The following is a 26,491-nucleotide window of genomic DNA, read 5'->3' as shown; positions in this document are numbered from 1 at the left end:
AAAAAAAATATATATGAAAGAAATGGAAAGACAATTCCAAGACACACTATTATATGCCACTTAGTTCCTCCTTCAAGGATGCACTTGCAGCCCAGCTGTGGAGTGTGGTCAGCAGACTGCCTGAAGCTGTTAGCTCCTTTAGGGTTTGTTTTTACTGCAGGAAACTGCAATGTCTGTGGTGTCACAGGCTTCCCAGGGCAGCCCGTACCTAGTGACTGATAGAATACCAGTTCCAGAGCTCCACTCTGGGTTGGTTGTTTTATCAGGCCTGCATTACAATCTACATTTCTCATCTTTTCCTACTCTTCTGCCTTTTCCTTTCACAGGAGTGGATCCTTGATTTATAGATGTCTGAATTCATGGCTTCCTTCTGCATCTACAAATTCAAGCAATCACAGATTGAAAAATATTAAAATAACATTGTATCTGTACTGAACATGTATGGCCTTTATTCAGATTGTTCCCTAAACAATATATTAGAACTACTTATAGTGCATTAAATATTATAGGTAGTCTATAGATGATTTAAAGTGTATGGGAGGACGTGTATGGTTATATTCAAATACTCTGCTATTTTATGAGGAACTTGAGCATCTGCAATTTTGGTAAACCTGTAGGGATTCTGAAACCTACCTCCCACCAATACTGAAAAATGACTCTATGTCTTGCATTTCAAATCCCTTTCAAACTCTGCTTCCACAGAACCCAATCTGGGACACTAAGTTTATTTATTTGGCTAAAATTTCTATACTAGTATGCTAGAACTAAAAGGTTCTGGTTGTCCAATGAAGAACAGTCATTCACTTTCTGAACTCATGTGGGTTATCATTTTCTCAGGGTTGCAAATGTTAAATAAAACTTTTTAAAAAATAAAAAGTACCCCAGCTACTGGGAAGGCTGAGGCGGGAGGATCACTTGGGCTGGTCTAGGTCAGGTCAGTCAGGACAACACAGTGCAACTCAGTCTCAAGGGAAAAAAAAAAAAGACTCCATAATACTGATAACTTTATTAGTTAGCATTTAACATACAATATTCTCATGTTAAAATTATAACAGGGGAATCTACTTTAGAGTCTACTCAGCTATCAAAATAATAAAATTGTAGGTTTAACAAAATCTTGACTTCATTTAATTCTTCAAATCTATATTCTAAGTTATTTATTAATAATATTATCAAAATGGATCACTGATAAAATGAGACTGCAAATGGACTAGGTATAATGACGGCAAATGTAAACTTTATTAGAAATCTGTTGTATTTATCTGCCCAGTGTCCATCCTTCTTACAAGAGCAGATTGGTTTTCCATGATGAGTAGCCTTCCCTCAGCACTGTTAGGTTCATGTGGTATACATGAAGGCGTGTCACCCACATTTGAATAAGTGGGAGTGGTGTTTTTCATCCCCTTTCCTGTGGTAACTGGTTTAGGAATGTGTGTAATCCAAGACAGAGCAAAAAGAGTGAGCTATAGAACTTTAGTTGGGACTATCAGGAAGAGGATGTCATTTCAGTGCGATCAGAAAGCTGGCAGAATATAAACCTTGACCATCAAAGTAGCCATCATTTTGCCCGAGAATGAAGCCAAATCAGAATATTAAGAGTAATGGAAGCAACTACTATTATATCCTAAACACATTCCTAACAAAGTACCACTGTAGAGATTAAGTGCATTGCTCAAGTTACACATAACTGACTGGCACAGGTAAGATCTGAACCTGAGTTCGTGTCCCCCACACCATGTATAGTGTTTATCATAAAATGATGGCCAAGAGACCCTGTTTTGAAGAGGATTATTTGAGCACCTATAACCAGACTGGACCTGCAGTGTACATGTTGATTCTTCACTGAGATAAATCAATAAATTATTTTCCGTTTTGCAAATTCAGTATGGACTGGTTTATATCATGAGAACTAAGAGGCCTGACTATACTCCAGATTCATCATTGTATTTATTTACAAGAGAAAGTAGAATCTAAATGCCCAATGATGGTTAAACGATTCTGTAAATAAGAAATGTGTATACCATAAAATGAACCAGTATACTGTGATGATATGTGAAAAAAAAATGAGAACTTCATTTTTTCCTGAACTTTTGAAGTTTTTCACAATAATGTTTTAAAATTTGAGAAGAAAAAGGTGAAATTTAAAATATGTGAAAAACTCTTACATTCAAAGTACAAAACTTGTTGGCTCTCTTATTTTAAATTAAACCTAAGTTAAACTCAGAATCCATTTAATCACAAGGTAAACTACATTATGGTAACTATTTTCCCCAGGTACTCACCATTGTATCCATAGTAGCTACCTCGGTTCCTGGCACATGTTTGTTGAATGGAAGGTGAAGAGAAAAATGAACAAATTTTCCTGTATTTTCACTGTTCTATATTTATTCTAGGAAGGTGTTTACTATATAATGACTGGGTTTTCCAAACATTCTAGTTAAGACTTGAGACAAATCACTGCTCATGCTAATTCTATACCATTTGAAAATTAAAAAAAAAATTAATATGGTGGTGTGGTTTTGCCTGTGTAATAATCATTTCAAAGTAGTCTTGACTATCCTATGTCCAACTTTAGCTACATGTGAATTATTTCTATTATATATGTCTACATATACATGTACATATATATTTTAATCAAAACACAATTTATTTTATTATATATTATGGTTTATTGTCAAAGCAAAAAAATTGAGACCTTGTTTAAAAATAAGTGCCATTATTAAGGTAAAGTAACTTAAAAACTGTCCAAATATTTTCTTGTGATTATTATTTAGTAGAATATTCATTTTTAACTTCTAAGTGAAAAATGCAGAGAAAAAGAGAAAAGTACATCTTGATATGTACCCCTGTATTATTACTATGCTAAAGACCTCTGGTTTTTCATAAAACCACCAATATGCTTGCTGAGAACATAAGCTCCAAATCAAAGACTAGAGAAAGAGATCCAGGAAATAGTGTTCTTCTTGCCAGCTGTCCCCTGTAGTTTCCAGGCCTCACTTCTAAGCTGCCTTAAGCAATTTTTACTTTCTAAACATAAGAAGTCAACTGTGAAGGGATCTGACAGCCATGAACTGAACCTCTTGAAAACTGACTTCAGAGAAAAGCTTAAAATTACAACTGAGGTATCAGATCTTAAGGTTTAAACAACAGGGTCTTATCATTGTCAGATTATGACATTATATCATCTCTCAAAATAAATGTATACACATCCCAGAGTACCCAAAATCTTTTATTTTTAAGAGTTCTACTTCCTAGAAGTAGCAAAATGAAGAATTCATAGTAGTCATCTGACAAAAACTCTCCTTTATTCCTGATATTAAGAACTGAATGCAATGATTTAAAATATTTTATATAATATATTTAGAATCATGTGGTTTCCAGTGATTAGAATTTAGTCATGTCTCCCAAAGGAAGAGAAGACGGTAACTGGGAAGTACCAGTCTTATAAAAGTCATCTAAGTAGTACACTTAGGATGACTAACATTAAGGATTCATACATAATACATTTTTCTTAGAGGAAACAATTTTACTTTCTAAGGTACATTCACTTCTGACATCTCAATTCCTGATTTCAGTGGCTGTACACTGTGTACCTCTGTGCCACACTTAGGACAAGTAAAGTACATGTCAAATAAGAAACTACTTTTAACACAGTAATAACAGAAGATGTGTTCACATCCTATGGTGTGAGGCATGGTGGGCCACTCTCCACACAAAGAACATTCTTTGCCACTGGTGGCTAAAGTACCGTCACTATTAGAAGCACCAGTAAGAGGGATACACCATGAAGACAACTTAGCTTTCAATTTCTGGATATTGATAAGTGGTAAGAGAAAAATTAGAAACTCAGCAAAACCATGCCAGAGGAGCTCCCTATTCATGTACTCAAACCCAACTTCACGGGCATTTTGGGGCCTGCAAAATACAGAATGAATGCCTAGAAGACGTTCTGTCAAAGTTGCAAACTTTCCCCGTTGAAGGAAAATCAAAAAATTAATTAACCCACCTAATTTCAAAAGCCCAACCACAAAATTTGCACACTGTTTAAGTTTCCCAAAAGATGCTAAATGATGGTTTCGAAACAAATCATAGCATCGTTCTTCTAACCACCTCCCACCAATGGTACAGAGAGCATACCAGAGTTTCTGGTTTTTACTTGGTGGCTGATATCTCAGGCTTGGGGAAAAACTGTCTTTGTACTGAATATTCAAAACTGACTGTCCCACAGTGGCATTTTTGGAGTAGATGGTGAATCGCCACAAAAAAAGCCACAAGAATGCTTTCACCTCTGGTTCAAAGCGAGCAAACAGTCCTGGCTTAAATCCATGAAAACACTGAGTAAACTGGGACCAAACCAGTTGCTCCAGGGCCTTGTTTAATTCCAGTGCATCCAACTGACTTATTCTGAGCACTCTGTCTGTATTCTTCATATGCTCTTCTCTGGGTGCCATGTCCTCTCTGAAGGTCTCTAGGAAAAAATAAAATTAAGGAACATCATCAACTGTTATAATCTTATACTACCTCCTCCACTTATACTTGGAAAACTAAAACTGGGATTGACAAATTACACAGGGCACACAGAAGACAGGCCTTTCAGTAGTGTAAAACCTCATGGCAGGCAATCACTTCTTACTTGGAACTTCTTTCTCTCTCTTCTCTCTCCTCTTCCTTCCTTTCTTTTTTTCTCCCTTTTCTTTTCTACTACTTTTTGTTTTCTTCTTGGCCCTCCTCATCAAAGGAATGACAGCTATAAAAAAAAAGAAAAGAGAAAAGAAAAGCTGTTGCACCCATTTCCACAAGCATACGTCTAAGCAATAGTCCTTTTCAGATATTCTGGAAGAGAAATATTAAAATCCTGGAACTAAGATGAGGTTCAATAACATGACTAAATGGAGAAATATTATGAATATATAAATAAAATGAACTATACAGAATATGGCAATGAATGGTAAGTCAAGATCTCAGTTTAATTTCTAATATTTCTTTTGACTCCAAAGGTATATATAATTTTTATTCTTTTCTTACTTTCTTTTTTCTGTTACTGGTGATTGAATCCACTGGCACTTTACCACTAAGTTACATCAACAGTCCTTTTTTTTATTTTGAAACAGGATCTCACTAATATGCTGGGGACCTTGCTAAATTGTCAAGGATGGCCTCAAACTTGAGATCCTCCAGCTCAGCCTCCAGAGTCTCTAGGATTACAAACATGCGCCACCTCACACAGTTAAAGGTCTGTTTTTTCCAACAGTCACTTAATCTTTCTTGAATACAATTTATGGTTAAAGGAAGTTAGAAAAATCAATGAACAATGTTATTTATTATTCTGTCACACTATTGTCAAAAACACAAATGCTACTAAATCTTACCATGTAGCAAGAAGAATGCAGAAATGTCATTGTTAAAGTAATAAAAGTGTACACATCATGAAGTACTAAAAGAAAATAAACTGTAATATAATGACATGCTATGATAATTTCAAAAATATATGATGGAAACAAATAGGTGCGAAAGGAAAAAAAAGGTATAAGAAGCTGATTAATGGTTAGCTAGGCATGACTGACTAAAACACATTAAGTGCAATCCAACACAATTAAAACACCCAGTCATTGCTGGACTTGTATGAAGACCTGTTTTGATATTTCAAATTTTTGCTGATGAACTGGCAAATATAGAACATGACCAAAAAAATCAGAGTTTCTAAAATGGGACCCTTGTGTAATTTTATAATTATGTGTGGAATCTAAAAAAAGTGGAACTCACAGAAGTCAAGAGCAAAATGGTGGTTGTTAAGGGCTAACCCTGGGGAAAAATGGAGTAATTGTGGCCAAAGGGTACAAAATTTCAATTATAAGACCAACAAGTTCTGGGGAACTAATGTGGAGCATGGTAACTTCAGTTACTTTTGCACTGTTTACTTGAAATTTGCTAAGGGAGTAGATCTTGAGTGTCCTCATCTCTGTCTGTCTGTCTCTCTCATGCGCACACATATTACGTAATGATGAGTGATGAATGTGTTAATTAATTTGACTGTGGTAGTCATTTCACATTGTATACATATATGAAATGTTCATTTTGTTTACTTTGAATTTACACTTTTTATTTGTCAATTACCAATAAACCTGGAAAAAATGTAAATTGGGCTTTCCATACAATGAATTCAATCATGTTTTCAAATCCTTTGAAAAGTCCACCACACAAAGATAGCATTCAAGAGCTGGAGGAGGAGGCATGAATCCTAAGAGAGTCAATGCTACTAGCTGGCCATGAAATCTTGAATAAATCATTTCAGTTGGTCCTCTCTTACCTTGTGCTTTTCACTTATAAAACAAAGGGATGAAGACAAAAATCACCTTTAAAGTCACCTTTAAAATTCTATTATAATTTTAACCAAAAAGAGGTTAAACTTTATTTGTTAGAATTAAGAGGCATATCCTAAAATAAAGTTGTACTTTTTTGGACTAGGGAGTATATTTGACAATAGAAGATGTTTCAAGAGGTCTGTCTTAACATTACCAGATCCTAGATGACTTAGTGGTAGGAGACTTTTTGCTCAACAAGATGAAGTACAGGAAAACAAAAATAACCACTGAATAATAGTGCTGTTTTCTATTAAGCCAGATAGAGGATAGGAATGCTTCTCACCCATAAATGCCAACAGCCTTCTGGGGAGATCTCACCTTTTCCCCTTCCCTGAGGCTCCCTCAAGACTTGACAGCCCTCTGCTATGGCAGTGGAGATTTTTGCCACAAGTTCCTCTGTGAAATCCTTGCCTCATACTTGATGGCACCTATAAGAAAGAAAGAAGGGGTTAAAAAGAGAGCTCCTTTTCCTCATTCTACTAATCTAATACGTTGCCAAAGACTGTTGACTTTTTGCCGAAGTATTTTTCTAATTCACTCAATGCCCTATGTCCCCAACAGTTTTATCTTAAATTCTGGATGTCCCCGACCATTACATCTAATTAGTCTATCTACCTTCTGCTGTTTTCAGTGCATTTCCCACACTGCAATGTTAACACAAACCTCCTCAAGCCTATCAAGCTTGCTTTCCTTCTTAAAACACTGACACCTAGTCCCACCTTCTCTTGTTCACCGTTGGATTTACTGTCTCTTCTCTTTGCATGCAACATAACATTCCCATACTTTTATCCTGTTTTTAGGTACTGGCTCAAGCATCACTTTTTCCTGACTTTGCAAATTGGGGTTAGCTGCCCCTTCTAGATCCTTCCATTGCATTCTATTCATCCTCTTTCTTAGTCTCTATGCTCTGTATACAAAGTAATGTTTAATTGTCTATCTCCTCCATTAGAGGATAAGTACTGATGTAATGATTATTTGCATATTATCATAACTGAATCATAGCAACACCCATAGTTCCTGGAGTGCAGATGCATTCTATAAATACAAGATGAATGCATAAATGAATAGGTAGCAAGTTTGGGGCCAAAAATACAAATTTTATCCATTAAACTTTGAAACTATTTCAAATTGCCATACCCAGAACATCACTTATGATTTATTTTATCATATTTGTGGTACATCTGTTATTTGCTAAATAATGTATTAGAGCTAATGATATAATAGTACATCAGTCAGTCTCAACCCTTCAGGAAGCTACAATCTATTGGGGAAAGGGCAGGAGGAAAGCAAGGGTCTGCTATACAAAACAAATAGGCAAAAAAAGTAAGATGTAGTAAGTGATAGGCAAGGGAAATTTCAGGGCACTAAGCATACAACTACACATCAGAAGGTCAGAGAAGGCTTCCTAGAGGGCAGTATCTAAGCAGTAGTGAGAGTCTGGCAAAAGAAAGTAAAAATATTATGCTAAGTAGAGGGAATGACAAAGGGAATGAGGGCGCAAGGACAAGAGATAAGGCTGGAAGAAAGCAGAAAACATATCCTAAAGGTGTGAAAAGCCACACTGAAGAGGCGGCATGTCATCAAGAAGGTAATGGGGAGCCACAGAATAGTTGTAACTAATCAGATCTGCATTTCAGACTGCTTGTTCCAGCCACCCTGAGAATGAATTAGAGGTGGTGAGAAGGACTAGAGGCATAGTGACTAGTTAAGAGGTTGTTAAGATGATCTAGTGAGAAACTAATATGGTCTAAATTAGACAAGTATCAATGGTGATGAAAAGAAAAAGGTACTTTTGAAAGCTATTAGGTAGTGAATTGATGCTATTTGGTGAGAATTAAGTAAAAAATAACTGATGTGAAAAACTGAATGGATGGTGATCCAGTTCTCTGAAACAGGAAGGAAAAGATAATACATGCAATTTTAGAGATCTGAGACTTAGATGAGACATCTAAATGGAAAAGTTTAGTAGGCAGTTATGTGAATACAGGAAAGAAAACATTGGTGGAGAGTTTTATAAATCTGGGGTCCTTTTGGTAGATAGGCCCAATATCTATTTGATCTAATTAAATGCTAAAATCAGGAAGGCAGTGATCTAATGAACAAGTAGATCCTATCTATTTATAATGCATTCAGTCTTCTTTGTAAAAATATAATCTTATTCTAAAAGTTTTCTTTGATACAAAGATACACATATCTATGGTAAAGATACATAAATCTCAGGGCAATCTATTTTCTATGTTGCAATTTTCATCACAACTCTATAGTCTCATTGTCCCTCTCATCTAGTGGTTTTCAAACTTAAGAGTTCGTCCGAATTACTCAAGAGAACTTGTTAGATTGCTGGGCCTCATTACTAGAATCTCTGATAATTAAGACCTGGAGTGGGGCTCAAGAGTTTACATATTTAACATTCTCAAATTTAACAAATGTTGAGAACTACCAGACTAATCCATTTCAAAGCAAAATTCTGTTTTTTTTGCACATTGCCCATATAGCTCAAGGCTGCATGCCAGCAGACCTCTAACTCCTACTTCTTTTTGATTAGTGCTCATTTATGTATTTACTGAAGTGGTTACAAATCTTTCATGGACACAGGTCTTCCCTTTCTTCTATTAATTAGTCCTTGTGAGATTAAGATCATTCACTGACTCTGTTAAGAATGGATACAACCTGGTTACCATAGGTGCTTGGATGCAGTCTAGAAAGGGAGGCAGGCAAATAGACAACTGAGGCAGCAACCGAAGTGTAAAGCACTGCATATTCTCAAAGGCATAAATAATATTTCAAAACTCTTTCAATAAGAAAATAATTTCAAATTCCAAACACACACAAATCAGTAAGGTTATTATTAGTTTTCTCACTTTTTTCTGCATTTAACAAATTTTCTCTAGTTTATTTACATCATTTAAGTAACTGAAGAAAAAACATTATTTTAAACACTTCATAAGTTAAACCAAACTAACAAAATTGTCTGCCCATACTTACCAAATCACCTCTTTGTTACCTCATTATTCCTCCCAGGGTAAAGTACAGAGATCTCATATCTAAGGAAGCGCCAGTGTCTCAATCTTTGCAGTCATATAACCCACCATTCCCCAAAGGAGCCTTTAATTCCAGAGCATCTTTCAGTCGTACCTTTGCACCTTTTCTCATATACCTAAACTACTTATCTTCCTTCCTTCACTGTACTGAACTATATGCCCTTCCACATTCCAACTCTATTTCAACATTCTTTATGAAAACTTCTTTGTAAGTATCCCTAGTTCCCATTGATCATTACCATTTTTAACTCTGGCAGAAACTACTTATGCGATTCACTTGGGCTCTCAATTATCTGTACTGTGATTTCTATCATGAGAATACATTTTCTTTCCCTATCTTAAACATAGTTAAGAAAAAATGCCTTTATTCTCAAATCACCTGCCACCTACAAAATAACTTTCATACTAAGCTCGGTTTTCCTCAAGCACAATTCTATAATTCAGGATGTGGCAATGTGGCACAAGTAACTCTTCTATTATAAAAGTATCTACAACTCTGAATATTCCCCAGATTTCAAATTCTATAGTCAGGAAGATAAGGAAGACTCTCTTATTGTCAAACTACTCTTGGAAAGCTCTAACCATACTAGACACCAATGTAATTCCAAAAGTCTGATCCCACATCTCCCCACAGTCTAAATGTTGGATCAGATCACTTTCCTTTGGATTGCCTACTAGAGCCAGATTGTGAGAGTTCCAGATTGTGGCTGATGAATACCTTATTAATCTTATAGTTCTAGAATTTACCATAATGATGGGCTCATAGTAGCTGCTCAGTAAGTGTTTTATGAAGTTACATGCAATACAATAAGTAGTTTGGTAGATAATCAATGTGCACACTCCATAGCTTTTGAGTAAGTACATCCAGATGAATTGGATGGGCAGAGAAAATATCTGGTCCTCAGGTCCCTTATTAATATTTAGTGAGAAAACCATTAAAGCGAGTGTTCTTTCATAGGAATCAAGCATTTCAAAATGCTCATATCTGCAGGAATCATACTTTAGAACATTTAGTAAAGATAGAAATGTTTAATGACTGCCAGAAAAGGAGACTTAACAGTCTCTAAACAGACCTAATATTTAACAATACTTTATAAAAAAAATTCTCTTATCCTTTCTGTTATAGTTTAACATTTTTTTCTTTCCTTTTTTCCTCCCCAGGATTGGCCTCAGTGTAGATTAGGAACAGCTGGTCTCACTCTCTTTCCTGCTTAAGACTCTTTAATAGACCAAAAAGACTTATTATTAAACTGCTCTTCAGTCTTCTCTTCTTCAGACAAATAATGTTTCTCTAGTTTTTGTCTCAGGCTTTATTTTCCAAAACTAGTTATTTTTGTGACTTCTTTTAGTTGTAAACATACAGCAAACACTGTTCATTTTACATCACAGTTCAAGAAAGTGTAACACCTCTGCTATGCTCTACATTCCTCTTTAAGCAACTGTGAAGGAGTGGAAAAAGCACATTTAAAAATCAAACAGACCTAAAGTCTAGTTCCAGTTCTGGCACTTACTTGCTATGCACTTTAAAAAAATTCATTAGCCTTAAATTTTTCTCTGAAAAGTTGGAAATAACAGCTACCTCCTAAGGTTGTTGAGATTAAACTAGATGTTATGGAAATGGTTTGGAAACTGTAAAGCAGCATTATTACTATATTGTTGCTGCTTTAGTTAGGGATGAGCATAAAAAGAACAAGACCTGAACTGATTTTGGCAAATCTCATTTGAAAAGCTGAAATCTTCATTACCAATTCTAATGCCTTAGACAACCTGTGTAAAAGGAGTTTTTCCTCAGGAAGTAGTGACTACATCATGAAAAAATAATTATAGCTAACCCATGAACATGATGTCACCACTATGTGTACATGTAGGAGGGTCAGACAGGAGGAGCAGGGACATGGTCCAGTGTAGCACATTCCATTTTTAACCTGCATCTTGTCTGAAAGTAGATATAATGGGATTCCTAGAGAAACAGAGTTGGGTTCCAGTTCCCTTGGTTACTTAATCCCCACCAATATGCCTGTGACTGTTATCTGGAAATAAAGAAACCTCAGGAACGCACACTAGTAACATCTGACTCCAGGGTGCTTTGCTCCACGGAGCACAGTACAGACAGTTCAAGACAAGCTTGCAACCTTGAGTTTATCATCAACATATAACTACATTTAGTTTCCCTCTCCCTCATCCCAACTCCGCCAGCCCCCTCCCAACTAGAAGTTCAATAATTAGGTATGGAATACTCCTCCTTGCACTGCTATAGAATATTTGTTCACAATAGGTATGAAGCGAAGAAAAATGCCTTTAAATCACATAGAGTTATTCTCAATATAATGCAAACAGTTATGTTTTAGCAAATTCTAATTCTCTGACAAATAGTTCTTCAACTGAACCAATATTTATTGAGCATCTACCAAATGAGAGGCATTCTCCTAGGTACCAGAAAGTCTATGTAAATATTTAACTGTCAGTTAACTTCCTTTTATTCAAGCATTTAAAAAAAAAAAAAAGGATGCAATCAGGACTGGCCAATGATCGCTGAAGTAAAAAATGAACTTAAAATATGAAAACACTATAAAGGGTCACAAAACTCTCCAGACGGAGCAAAGAAAAATGATATTTGGGACAAGGGAACAAGTTATGCAAAAGTCCTGAAATGTGTGAGCTCCTGGCCATGGTCTAGCTGGGGATGGGTATCACTGTGAGCATCGTGTTCTTGGTTATTTAGCCCACAACAGTGTAGCTACATTTGTCATCTGGAAGTGAAAAACAAGACATCTGTCATGACCAGAGCACAGGAGGCTGACAGGAGAGACTGGCTGAAGGGCCAGCCTGGCCATATTATAAAAAAGCATTTATGTTAAAGCAACTGCATTGATTCTGTAGGCATGAATAACCATTGAAGAGAAGAGACATAACAGTATAAATTTTAAAAGATTAATCTAATGGCAGAGTTCAATAAGACTGAATCAAAGGAAAACTGCTGTTCCAGGAGACCAGTTATAGGATTCCTACAATTCAGAGTTCTAACCAAGATGCTAACAACTTTCTGGATAAGTCAAAGTAATTTAACTTATTTCATTGATAACTATGGAAATCAAAAAGGAAATTACAATATCCTTACATTTGGAAAAAAAATCCCCTATATTTTTGGTAAGCTAGTATTTTTCTGACTTCTATTATACCGATTGCCAATACTAATGCCCAAACCTTGGTCAGTCTATTTTCTACTTTACTTTCAGGAATTTAAGTACAAACAATTCCCATATTATTGGTACTTTTAGATTAGCACCTAGTTTCATAAATGTAGGCTCAAACTTGGATAGTAATTTTAAAAGTTTACTTTTTTCTTAAGTTGGAATTGTTTTGAGTCAAATACCATTAGATGTAATTCAAATTGATTTCTGTCAGTGCCCAAAACAATGTTATTTCCTACTCCAACTTTTAACATGCAATCCTGCGACCCTCTTACCCATTTTCTAAACTATATTAACTTTAAGATTCTAAAAGGCTATCTAAGAAGGAAATATTTATTATCCATTCAAAGACAAACATAAAAGTAAAGGATTAAAGTTATAATTTATAATAAATAATACTGGGGTTAAAGAAGGATTCTACTATGTTAAGGATATGTGAAAAAGATGCTTAAGGCAAAATCATGCCCAGATAAAAAGTGTATCTACTCATGTTAGTGTGATTAACTTGTCACATAAATATGTTTAAGACAAAGTGATCCAGCACTAGAAACTATTAAAAAGGTCTCCTGCTGACATTTTATCACTAGACATGTCACACTGCTTTTCCTTCATAGAAAAAAAAAACTGTTTACAAAGAGCAGCAGCATATGACCTTATCCTTTAAATAACTCACACTTTCATGTTTTTCATTTCCCAAAACAGAAACTTTTTCATCTACATCAAGTAAACAAATGACTAACTCACTGAGGAATAAAGAAAATTTCAGGATGTGCATTAGAGCTTTTATTGAGTATAGTACAAATAATGAACAAATATATTTTATTTAAAAACATGTTATTGACAGAAATCTATCAATAATAATGTAGGTATTGTCAAGGGCTTGTCAATATTAATGTAATTATGATTAAAGGGATAACATGGATTTTCACTATAATACCAAGTAACATCTCCTACTTTGCTGCTATCAATATACACATTATTATTGACCTGTTTTGAGACATTCAGTACTAGATGTATTACCATTAAACATATCTGTCAATGTATACTGCCTACAAAAATTCTACATTTAAATTTACAGCCTTGTAAACTTTATCAGCAGAAACATGTGATTTACAATTAATCTGTAAGTTATCATACTCACCCAGGTATCCCTTGCCAGGCTGTTCTTTTTCAGTTTCACAATAACTGACTAATTTTTAGAATGACAATGTCACTGACACATTACATTAAATTTTCTAGTAATTGAAGTAGACGGGACCAAATATTCATTTTATTCCTCTGTAATTTTTTAAAAGTTTTAGAGTAAGATTTCATATGAGGTATATGAATAAAATACTATTACTGGAGATCTTAAGTTTTGAACCTATACTCTACTATTTTATTTCCTTTGTGTAGTCAGATAGATTTACTGTCCATTGTATTGAAATCAATACTAATAAAGGGGACATGCATCAAAGAGGGATTTAACAGGACACTGATTCCCAGAACACATTTCAAACATGAGTAGAACAGAAAAAGCTATGGCTGAGACCCATTAGTACACTGTGACCTCTGGCATGCTGAACAGGCCTAGAAATCAACAACTTTAAGTTCAAATCCCACTTCTGCCACAGACTTGCTAAGTGACTTGTCACTACTCTGTTTTTCCTCCCTTTCACTATATATAAACTAAGTTTCAATAGTTTGTAAATAGCTGTAGTTATAAATCCTAATCATACTCATCTGGATATAGGAAAGAAATGCAGAATGTTAAAATTGTGCTACACACACTAGATCTTTAAATTCCTCTTAACTTCAATGAAATCCTCATTAATATTCATGTAAGAGCTCTGTCTCTCTTTTGAAGGTGGAAGGGGTACATAACAAATTTTTCTAAAAAATTTTTTCATACATATATGAAAGATAAACTTCAAAACATACCTACCTCAAAATAATGTACAGGAACTGAAGCTTGCCACAAAGGGGAAAATAATTAAATTTTTTCATTTAGAGAACACTCAAATACAATTCTCAAGATTATACTGTCTTATACAATAAACTGCCTTATTTTAGTTATAGTGTGCTTGATGAAGTATTTAAAAATTATACAAGACTTTAAAAATCTTAAAACAATTTCTAATATCTTGTTCTAGTTTCACAAATATGTTTTCAAGAGAACAGCAAGGTTTTTATACTTTTCTCTTTCAGAAACTTGTTATTTCTGAGTCTTTAGGAGAGAAAGCATATTTGCAAAAATAAAGAGTTGTTTTTAAGAAAATGGGAGGAGTATTAAACAGGCTTTGATTAGTTCTGTGTTCTGACCCAGGTCACTTAGGCTGTGTGACTGGACAAGTCATTTTGCCACACTAGTCTTCATCCATTGGGGTGGAGTCGTGGGGGGAGCAGGGGAAGCAAATGTAAAAAGTCTACTACCTATCTAGAATCCTTATAGGAACCGTTTTAGGAAATCTTGGAAAGGGAAGGAATTTAACAAACAAACAAACGCAGCCATTTCCAACTGCAGAAATGGTTATGTTGAACACTGAGTATGGAAAATGCTAAAATAGAGAAATCAGAGTAGGACAGGTAAGAAAGAACCTTCATAGAAGGCAAGAGGGAAACATTAAGGAAGACAATCCCAATGGATTTGTTAGTTTACAACCATAATGAACATATACTACTTATTTACCAGTTATTGAGTGCTAACAAGTGACTATTATAGCTAACTGCCAAGTACAAAATTAAATATTAAATCACTTAATCCTTATAATACAAAGAAAGATGTTCTTTTATTATTTCTACTCTAAAATAAAAACTCTGGGGAACAAAAAGTTTACATGAAACACAGCTGGAAGTGGCAAAGTCATGCTGTGAACCAGTGTCCTATAATGATAAGGCGGTTTTTGGCCTAAAAGTTAAAGATAAACACTTTAGGATAGTACTATAAGACATGCAGATGGAGTTATTTTAAGAGGCTAAGTATTAAGAGTAGAGCCATGAACTACAGCAAAAATTCTAATCCAAGGATGAACAAATGAGACATATGATATACCTGGAGTAACTGGATATTTAAAATGCTCTATACATTTAGGAAGAGTCTTTACAATCCAAGTGCTTAAGAAGAGAATTCCAAGTCCTGAAAATTATTGGAATACATATTCAATTGCATCTTTTACAGTACCAGAGAAATGCAGAATTTCTCCAAAAAACAAATCAGCAATGGAATAACAGGAACCACAGCCAGCCACAGTAGCACACACTTGTAATCCCAGTAGCTTGGGAGGCTGAGGTTGGAGGATCCCAAGCTTGAGGCCAGCCTCAGCGAATCAGTGAGGCCTAAGTTACTTAACAAGACCCTACCTCAAAACAAAAAAAATAATAATAAAAACAGGCTGGGAATGTGCTCAGTGGTCAAGTACCTCTGGGTTCAATCCCTGGTACACAAACAAAAACAAACCCAAAAAGAGGAACTACAATGTAATACATGTTATTTGTAAGGCACAACATATTTCTTTTAAATTCTTTATCTCTTTGGATCCACACAACACAGTATTAGCTCTATTTTAAGAATATAAATATTAAAGCTTGAGAAGACTAATAATCTAAGATCAAGCTGGCAATTACTAAATTTCTGGCAATACTAGAAAAACTGGAACATAGAAAGAAGTGAGTAGGATGGATATCTGGTAAGCATGGATCAAGTTTAATCCCACAAAATGCAAAGCAATATTGATTTCCTCCTCAGAATCATTCCAGAGACCAGACTGACAGACAAACTTTCAGAACTATAGATGGAAAAAGAAATTAAAGGAATGCAGTAAAGTTGCCCATGCTGCCTGGGATGTATCTAATCTACAGTACCTCTTTCTTTTTTTATAAATGTGATCAAAGAACAATTCAAAAGAATTGAAAAATGTCAAATCTGAACAGAGTAAGCATGTCAGTGAAAAATATATGTATGACCATCATTAAACTATTAAGAACACATACTATATGCAAGGTAGAGGTGATACCAACTCATCCATTGAACACTAGAAGGGAGAGATCATAACTGAAAAATAATTATTTTGGAGTTCTTGGTTTTTGTATTTTAACAGTAAGAAAAAAATAAATGAAAATTGGATGAAATTTTATTTCACCTTCACCTTCACCTCATGGAATTTTATCTTACCAGACAGTCAGGTAAGAAAGCAAAATTCTGATGTAAAGAAAATATATTAAATAGAGTAAAAACCAATATAGAAAAGGATATAAGCACATACTACTCTTCCCTGCCTCCATTATATATAGAAACCTCAGGGCTAAGTTTTAAAAGGGCAGTGCCAGGTTCATAGACATGAGGCATATAGACCAATTCAGGGCTTTTCTCCTGAGGCTTGTACATTTTGATGAGTGAAAGAGACACAGAATGCTTAGAAACTACTATCACTTCACATGAAAAAGATCAAGGAACATGCAGTTTATTTCTTGGTTGTCCAATCTACATCATCAAGAGAGAAAAAAAAAAAGGGAAGCAACTGAGAGTAGAACATTTGTCTAGAAATAGACTGTGCACATGGCACACACTTTTCTTGTGTTATAGGAATCTGAACACAAGGTCTGTGGGCAAGAGAGGCAGAAACTTTAGAATTATTTGATGATGTGAGGAAAGATGGGGCTAGGACTTTACTAAACACGTTACAATGGGCAAGTCTGCTATCCTCTTCTAAGGTTCATACTGAATATGTAAGGTGGAAAATACCTGAGCTCCTTATAGAAAAGATTATTATGAGCACCAATATAAGCATAAATTTTGGCTAAAATAAAAGGTATGAGGAAGAAAAGAAAATAAGGAGTGATGATTCTAATCATACAAAATTAAATTTCAAACATCTACAAAACAAGTGAAATTGAATATGCACGTTTATGGCTTTTAGCAATAAATCAACTGTGAATACAGAATTTAGAAAAATTTAATAATCAAATGAATGTATGTTGAATATAAATGAATAACTGTCCTAAGAAAAAGAATTTCAATTCCAGAAGGAAAGGCAGATCATTTAGTCTAAGATAATTAATTTTTTGCTTTGTCTCTATCCTGCATGGCTCCAGGAACTTAATAGAAATTTTTAATGAAACAATTTTAAACCCACAGATTGCTACCTGTAACTTCTAAAAATAAAGAGAATAGAAGTTGAAATGGTAAAGTTAGAGAGGCAAACCAGAATCAGGAGTAGAACCGAATTCGCCTGACTTCGTTTAGTATTCTATGTGCCAGCACCTTTATTTTGTTTCCTTTTAAAAGAAGAAGGAAAAAAAAAAATTAGAGGTTCTTTTTTACTTTTAAAGTAATTTACTATCTCCCTTCTTTCAAATCTCTGGCTCAAGATCATTGAACTCTAAGCTTTCTGGATACAACTAATTGATAATATTGGCAAGATCAGAATAGTAGTTTAAAAAGAAAAAAAAGTTAGCCGACCAAAATTTGTATGTTCAGATATAACTAAAAGTAACATAAGTAGACGTGTTTAGACTACAAATTGTGGTGGAAGAAGCCTTAGTCTCCTTGTAATTGCTAAAAACTATCTATAGAAAAAATTGCAAGGGGCACCGCTGAATACAAAAACCACATTAGACCTGAACTTTCAAAACCTGGTCTCATCCTATGAAAAGTCTTTCACCAAAATGTTCCGTGTATGGAGAATGGTCCCTAAATAAATACACACACAATGACTTTTAAAGACCCAAAGAAAAATGCTAATGATTTTCACATTCCTTATAAGGAATCAATGAGAAATCCAATAAACTCCGCAATTCTCTAGGAAAATCCTATCTCCCTCCATAAGAAAACCAAAACTTTTAAGCGAATGCACTTTCACCTGTTACTCAATTTTTTGTAGTACATGTAACCCTTTATATGAACCCTCAGATTTTACGTAAAGCTTGCATCCTGGATGATTCTTGAAGGCTTTCATAAGATGCAAATCTCTTCACGAGGAAAATACTTCGAAGTTCGCCTCTAAAAAGGCAATTCGTGGAATGCAGAGGGGTTCGAGTCTAGCTGCGTGTTGTTCCCCCCACCACCCCCAAGGCGCGATCCTAAGAAAATCTGTAGGCGTTTGTATTTGCTGTACAGCCTTTCCCGAAATCAAGAGACTTTGATCTGCCTCTCCCAGGAAGACAGGAAGCCAATAAACAGAGAAACTAAAGAGTGAGAATTACAAGGTCGTGAAACTCCAGGACTTCCCGCTGTAAGCAAGACCTCGGCCTCGCACGCCGGCGCTCTCGCGCAGACACTGACCTTGGGAGCCTGCGAAACGCCCACGCTCCGCGTAACTTTTTCTGAAACATACTCTGGAAAGCTTGGCTTTTTCCTAGCAGAATGTGGGTTATCCCGGCTTCCGGATCTCACGGGTTTCCGGAGCGACGCAGGACCCGGAAGTGGCTGGGGGAAAAAAAAAAAAAGGAAATAGCACCACCAGTGAGAACTACGCTTTAGAGAACTGCGGAAGGCCGGAGAGGGCCCAGCACCCGAGCACTCGGACGAGCCGAAGAGCCGAAGGGCCGAAGGGCCGAAGAAGACACCACGCGCTCGGTGATTGGTCGGGGAAACGGTCTCTGATTGGCAGAAGAGTCACGAACCGGTCAGCCCCGGGTCGGGGCCGGGCGTGAAGAGGTTGCAGTGTCAAGGGGCCGCCGGGAAGCTGGGGCTCTCGGGGGCAGGACTCTGACTCCTTGCGGACGCCACAGCGGGCCGCCGGAGAAGCGCCGCCGGGTGGTGGCGAGGTGCCTCCGCACCTTGGGGTCTTCTAGTCCGCCCTGAGCGGCCTGCTGCGTGACGACCTCGTGAGGAGGGAGCCCTCGGGCCGGGTGACTGTGTCGGGGCTAGGACGGTTGTGCGGTGCGTGCAGACATGCCTTCACCCGGGGCTCGGTGGCCTGCGTGTTGACTTCTGCAGGCTGGAGAAGGCAGGTCGGCCGCCTTGCAGAGTTGCGCCCGAGAGGCCGGGTAAATTCGGGGTAGTGCCCACTTGGACAGGAATCCCTCCCTCAGATCTTCCCTGTAGTTCTCAGGCGCACGTGCAGCCAGCTCGCCCTCCCCGCGGAATCCAGTCAAAATTTGAGAGTGGGGTCCGAAGGAAGAGCGCTCAGCAGGCAGTTGTGTGCAACCCGTTTTAGAAATGGCTAAGGTTTGGACGAAATCGAGTTGTTAAAGAAGTAAAGATTTCCCGCACATAGTAGGTTTTAAAAACCTTTTAGTTCTGGTCCCAAACCCCTCAGGAGAGCGCTCAGTCTTACAAGGAGTCTATTGTTAAACACTGATAACTTATCCTATAAAAGCAATATTACAGAAATGCTTTTTTAAATTTGGCTTATTTATTTTTTGGCTTATATTTTATTTCAGAAATTATTCTGTGGAACAGTTGTTACGAAACACGAACAAGATAAAACATACAAATGAACTCCAAAATTGTCCAAATTCATTTTTACATTAAAGACACACAATTTGATTTATACCTGGAATGTTGCCTTCTGTATGTTAAGGGCATCTTGGGCGTGGGAGGGACAGGGAATGGGCCTGAATAGGAGGGTGATGGTTTAATTGGTGAATCAAAGTCCTTCCCACCGTGAGAGCCTAGAGTACAAATGATATGGAGTGGGGGCTACAAGTTAATAGGGTTTGTAGTTCACTTAGGGATAGCCGAGGAGGTTTTCTAGACTGCAGCTGTTCAGTATGGTAGCCATTAGCCACATGTGGTTAGTCTTAATTGAGGTCTGCTCTAAGTGTAAAATATGCACAGGGTTTTTAAGACGTGGTATGAAGGAAGAAAATAATAAAGAATGTAAAATATTAATTTTATACTGATTATATATTGAAATGAGAATGTTTTGAAAAATTTAAAATTACGCAATTTCCACAACATTTACACCGGATACTCCTGTTCTAGAGAAAAATTCTCTTTGAAGAAGACTAAGTCTTTCACTTAAGCGCTGGGAAGTAGGCAGCTATGTGGCACTTCTCAGGTAACGCCCAGATGTACTGTACTTAACTAAATTTTTGTGTGTTGGGAGGGAAAGACCGGCGTAGAGGACCTTTTCAGAAAGCCCATCTAGTTGGTAAAGCTTTATGTAGGTCATGTGAGCATCCACAGTATCTATTGATAATGATAACCTACCTGTGAAGATATTTGAACTATATTAAATGAATCTGATTAAGATTGGAGGGAAATATGTATGGCAGTCAAATTTTCTGTTGAAAATGTTCAAAGTAAGTTTTGGGTTTAACCTCTAAGTATTTTATCTCTTTGGTTTTGTAGTGGACTAGTAAGCTGAGGTTTCAGGAAAGCTTTGATTCCAGTTTTCTAATATTTGCTTAAAAATATTTTTTCACTTTTTATTTAACAAAAACCTCTTGGGGACCAGAAGTATTGCTTGTTAATATCGATATAAATATGAACCAGACAAGACAGACATGGCCCTTAACTTTCTAGAAGCTTAAGAATATCAATTCAGAGACAGAATAACCAAGGTATGATGTTTTTTGCCTTTGAGTGAATGATTTACTTCTGTAAATGCAACATATTAGTTGTTTTAAACCTAGGATTTATATATTCCTGCAGACATGCTATGAGTTTTAAGGCTTGGCTGTGGGCTTACTAAAAGCCAGAATATATTTAATTCATTAACTATGAGAACTTGAAGAAAAAATAAAATCGATTATTTCTTTACCTTTAAATATAAGGAAATGATTTAAAAATATAATATCATCTTATATCCTCTTTTAGCCTTTTAGTGACTTTTAGATTCTAAGGAATTTAATAATAAAAATGTAAAGAAATCATTGATTTATGCTTCTAACATAGTTTAAGATTGCTGACTTTATGAAGTTAAATTTATATTAGCATATTACATTGTTCTTAAATCAATATATTTGATTTTTTTAAGGAAAAAGTTGAACATAGAGCTTATGTTATTTTACCATTGTTGCTATAACAAATTAACACAGTTAACAGTTCAAAACAACACCAATGTATTATTTTAGAGTTCTGTAGGCCAGGCATCCAATGTGGGTACTAAAGGACCAAAATCAAGATATCCATGGTCTGTTTTCTTTTCTGGAGGCTCAATTAAAGAATGTGGTTTTTTGCTTATGCAGTTCATTGGCAAAATTCAATCCCTTGCTGTTGTAGGATTGAGGTCTCTTTTTTTTTTCCTTGTTGGCTGTCAGCTTCCAGAGGCTGCCCACATTTCTAGGATTGGGGTCCTCTTCCTCTGTCTTGTAGTCAGCAGTGATGGGTTGAGAGCTTTTCATCCTTCTAAGCTTCTTTTCTTCCATGGTTATGTCCCTCTGATTATAGCCTTTAAAAAAATCTATTTGAATCCGTTGAATCTACCTTTGTCAAGGTTCACAACTTTAACCATATCTGCAAATTCCCTTTTGCCAGAGTAAGGTAACATTCACAGGTTGCAAGGATTGCGGCACATTTTTCCAGACTGATTTCTCCAAATTAATGTCCAAATGCCTTGGAAAAACACCAGGACCTTCCAAATACTCCAGATATTTTTCCTGCCCTTTCTTTGTCTGGTATTTACATAGCTATTGATTCTAACTTCTCCCTATTCTCACGTGCTGTTATTATTTTCTGAAGGAGGCCCATGTGTTTATGGGAGTGGGGACAATGTATATTCTGAGTCCTTGTCCATCATGTCTTCTAATACCACTCCAAAACTCTTATCTCCTCTTTGCTGACATTGTCTTAATTTAAATCTTCATTCTTCTTGCACTTTAAGTCATTTATTAACAAGTTAGTGCCCTCCAGCTTCATGTCTTCAGTTTTTCTCTCTTCCCTGCTCATTAGAATGATTTTTCAAAAAAATACAAAACTCCACATCATCCTCCTTCTTTAAAATCTTCAATGTCTCCTCAGTCAGTTCCTGAAATATTTTGCCTTTTTCTATGCTTCTTGGCACCAATTATGTGTTTCTAGTGGAAATGGGATTTGAACCCAGGAGTGCTTTACCACTGAGCTACATCCCCGGTCCTTTTTATTTTGTTTAATTTTAAGGTGGAGTTTCACTAAGTTACTTTAGGGCCTTGCTAAATTGCTGTAGCTGGCCTTGAACTTGTGATCCTCTTGTTTCAGCCTCCCAGATCGCTGGGATTATAGGCATGTACCACCACACAAGGCCATTTTAGTATTTATTTAAGGTGTCACACAATTGTTTAGATACTTTTCTTCCCTTCTAAATCATTAACTCATTGAAAATGTTGTCATAAGAGATGCTTTTACTTCAATGAACTTATATTATTTTATCATATATAAATTATTACATCACTTTGTCTTATCTGTTTCTTCTCACTAATCTGTGAACTCTTTAGGGGGAGAGTCATTTTTTTTTTCTTTCCCTACGTGCCTGTGGCATAGGAGACCCTTAGTGATTTTGAATGAATGAATTGATAAAAATAACCCAGAATACATGGGTTGTTTTAGGTCTAAATGAAAAAAAAGTACACGAAACAATTTACTGGGAATATATATGATTACATTGTGAATATTATATATAATTTGGTTATTATTTTTAAAGAAATGTGGTAGTTAAAAGTGTGAAATTGGAGCCATAGCACCTGAAATGAATTCTGGCTCTGCACTGTTAGGCAATCTCATTACCCCATGCCTGTTCTTTGTAAAACAGAGATAGTTCTTTTTATGTGTGGTACTGAGGATTGAATCCAGGGCACTTTACCGCTGAGTTATACCCTGAGACCCTTACCTTTTTTCTTCAAGAAAGGGTCTTGCTAAATTGCTGAGGCTGGCCTCAAACTTGTAATCCTCCTGCCTGAGCCTCCCAAGTCACTGGAATCACAGGCATACACCACCATGTCCCACTGGATGGTTAATTCTTTAACCTTGTTAAATGAATAATATTTACAAAGCGTTTATAACTGTCTACCACATAGTAAATGTCTTATAAGCATTTCTTAAATAAAATAAAATAGTTTATATTCTCATTGCTTTTGATGATAAGTAATTGTTTATAATACAGTGATTTAAAAAAGCAGCTCCATGATTTGTGGTGTTAGAGATTTTTACTCTTAATGATTCTTATTATCTTATAGAATGACCCTGGATATTCTTTAATTATTTAGAGAGTACTTTTATATAACCTTCTTATGAGTAGTTTATATATGTTCCCTTTTGTAGTATTCTTTCTATTGCTCTTATAACAAATTACCACAAACACAGTGACTTAAAACATCAGTTTATTAGCATGTTGTTCCAAAGGTCAGCAGAATAGCACCATCACCAACTTAAGATCATGTAATCACTAGTTTGCCTTCTTTCTGGAGTCCCTAGGCTAGAATCTGTCTTCTAAAGACTGTCCATATTCTTTGCTTATGGCCCCCTTCTTCCATCTTCAAAGCCAGCAATGTGGCATCTGTCTAATCATTCTTCTATCATTATGTCTCTTTCTCTGACTATAGCCAGGGAAAGTTCTTTGCATTTAAGGATTCTTGTGATAAGAATGGGCCTACCTGGATAATCCAGGTCAATCTCCCCATTTCAAGATTCTTAATGAAACTACATATGTAATGTCTTTTTTACTATGTGAATTAATTTATTCACAAGAATTGTAACACACTTTTACACTGTAAGTCAATCATTGCTGAAAGCTGCATAGGTTGTACCTTCTGAAAATAGAGATAATGTTATCTAAACTGTGAATTTAATATCAGTATTGCCCAGATTTCTGACCCCTAGAGTTTATGAACTAATGAATTTTTTGTTGTGTGTGTGAGGTCAGGGTTATTGGTGACTGAACTCAGAGGCTCTCCACCACTGAGCTACATCCTCAGCACTGTTGGTTTTTGATTCTGAGGTAGAGTTTCTATAAGTTGCTAAGCTGGTCTTGATCTTGCAATCCTCCTTCCTCAGCTTTCCTAGCCACTAAGGATTATAAGTATATGTGCCACCATGCCTGGCTAATGAGTGTTTTTCACTAATTTTGGGATAATTTGTTAGGCAGCAATTAATAACTAATACAAAGGTTAATACTATTTTAGTTCAGATAATAAAGCATTAGCGAGATAAGGTCACTTCCTGGGTTACCCAGTTATCAGTGGAAGCTCTTTCTACTATAAGTAATGATGATGATATCAGAGTATTGGTAGTAGTTTATATTTATTGAGAACTTACTAGGTATTAGGGACCTTTCAAAGCTATACACATACAAACCACACCACACATATAAAAATCTTAGTTTATTACAGTAACTCTGAGGTAGATTTACTGCTTTATCTCCATTTTATAAATGATGTACTTAGAGCTAAGAAAGATAGAAGGTCAGGCTTAAAACCGGTAGTTAGTTAATAGAATGGCAGGATTTGAACCCAAGTTACTTGAGTTTGAATTTTCACTTTTAATCACTATAATACTTTAACTTCCTAAATACTCACATTATAATGTAAAAGTTGGTAGTGCAGCATGAAGAGAGGGAAGGCCTACGAGGGTTGTCTGGAATATGCAATTATTCCAAACCAGATTAATATGGAAATGCTGAGCTCTAGGAAAGCTCTGGTCTGGCTGTGGAAGCTTGGGTAGAATTCAGGCATGTACTATTAAAGAACAAAGCAGCTGAGCAAAGCAGAGGAAAAGCATGAGACAAATATGAGGAAATATCACTGCATGGAGTCTCAAGCTGCACAGGATAGAAGTGGGAGATAAATTCAGAAAGATACTTAGGGTCCTGGTTACAGTTATATAAAAATTTATTGTGTATTTTTTATTAAAAAAAATTGAAGACTCAAATTCCTGAGATTTCGATGAGTAAATCAACTGCATCTTAGTTTCAACTGTATAGTGGTACTATTGTTAACGTAATATTTTGGTGAATTTGAAATACTAAAAAATCAGATTATATACACTGATGAAAAGATAAAATTCAGTTGCAGTAACATAGTAAAAGAAATGTACACTGAATATTTTTTGTGGCTAAACTTCCTTTCACATTCAATAATATATTTATATTAAATTTCAGTAAAATGGCACAATTCATTATACATTAAAATTTGTAGGCCTTTGTTTTCTTGTGGAAACAATATTTGTAGCTGTTACATTCAAAGCACATTCAGAATTTCACTAAAAAGAAATTCTATAGAAATAAGGAAGAAAACCCTTTATGACTGTGTTTTTAGTTACCTGGGAGTGAGCCTTAAAAACAAAATGATGGGAGGAAGTCATATAAAGCAGGGCTTAAAATATCATCCTCTCCTTTTTTGCAAAACATCATTCAAATTCACTAGATGGAAATTTAATTTTGTAAGATGTCTGTGCTGTTCAGATTTGTTTATGGTGTGAGCTTTCAATTTAGACAATTTATCATTACTTGGAGAGAATTTTTTTCTCTTAAGCCAGATTGAGTTTCCTTTCCAGGGAATAGATGTATCCAGGAGAAATATTTCCACAGCCTCATCGTAGCCAAAAGCAGTGGCCATGCAGGAATGGAGAGCTCACTGAATAGTGACAAAAGGAAAATATGTAATCCTCTTCCCAGAGTCTTCACATATCTCAAAATTCTCCTCTTTCTAGATTTAAGCAGTTTACTTCAATTTAAATTTAGTGGTTGAACTTATGCTTTGCAGCAATATTAAGCAAGCAATCACAAATATAAAATACACGAGGAGGACAGACTTTGTTTTTGACAGTAACGTGACCTTTGAAAGGTCTTTACCTGTCATGGGCCTTAGTTTCTTAATCTCTCATCTGTTTGACATGTCCTCGAAGATTTCTTTTTGTTTTAATGGATTAGGATTCTAAAGGCCAATTTTTTATGGCTCTGATTTCAACCCATTCTGCACTTAAACATGGCTGTCTGCATGTATTATTTGAGATCATCTTTTCCATGTCTGCAGGTTTTCTGCAATAGCCTAATTACATCCA

General features: G+C 35.8%; 1 protein-coding gene across 2 annotated transcripts; it reads right to left on the bottom strand.

The window, feature by feature from the left end:
- Positions 1 to 1,042: 1,042 nt before the first annotated feature.
- Positions 1,043 to 19,051, bottom strand: Pex2 (peroxisomal biogenesis factor 2). 2 transcript variants are annotated; one of them, XM_047527807.1, is made up of 4 exons: positions 18,854 to 19,051; positions 6,646 to 6,790; positions 4,634 to 4,747; positions 1,043 to 4,468 (listed from the first exon to the last, which is right to left on the bottom strand). In XM_047527807.1, exons 2-4 carry the CDS (start codon positions 6,647 to 6,649, stop codon positions 3,534 to 3,536), a joined length of 1,053 nt encoding a protein of 350 aa, XP_047383763.1. In that variant the 5' UTR covers positions 6,650 to 6,790; positions 18,854 to 19,051; the 3' UTR covers positions 1,043 to 3,533. The 2 variants fall into 2 exon arrangements, with proteins under 2 accessions (XP_047383763.1, XP_047383771.1); XM_047527815.1 differs by having other exon boundaries at positions 6,681 to 6,790.
- Between the last annotated feature and the right edge of the window lie 7,440 nt (positions 19,052 to 26,491).

This window comes from Sciurus carolinensis, chromosome 1, assembly GCF_902686445.1.
Source record: "Sciurus carolinensis chromosome 1, mSciCar1.2, whole genome shotgun sequence".
Taxonomy (NCBI): Eukaryota; Metazoa; Chordata; class Mammalia; order Rodentia; family Sciuridae; genus Sciurus; species Sciurus carolinensis.
This window is presented reverse-complemented; position numbering and strand designations above follow the sequence as displayed.

Bases quoted from the DNA above. Each gene is read 5' to 3' on its own strand.
- Pex2 (XM_047527807.1), bottom strand. The intron at 4,469-4,633 runs GTAAGAAGTGAT...ATTTTTTCCTAG, and splicing joins GAGAGAGAAAGAAGTTCCAA to AGACCTTCAGAGAGGACATG.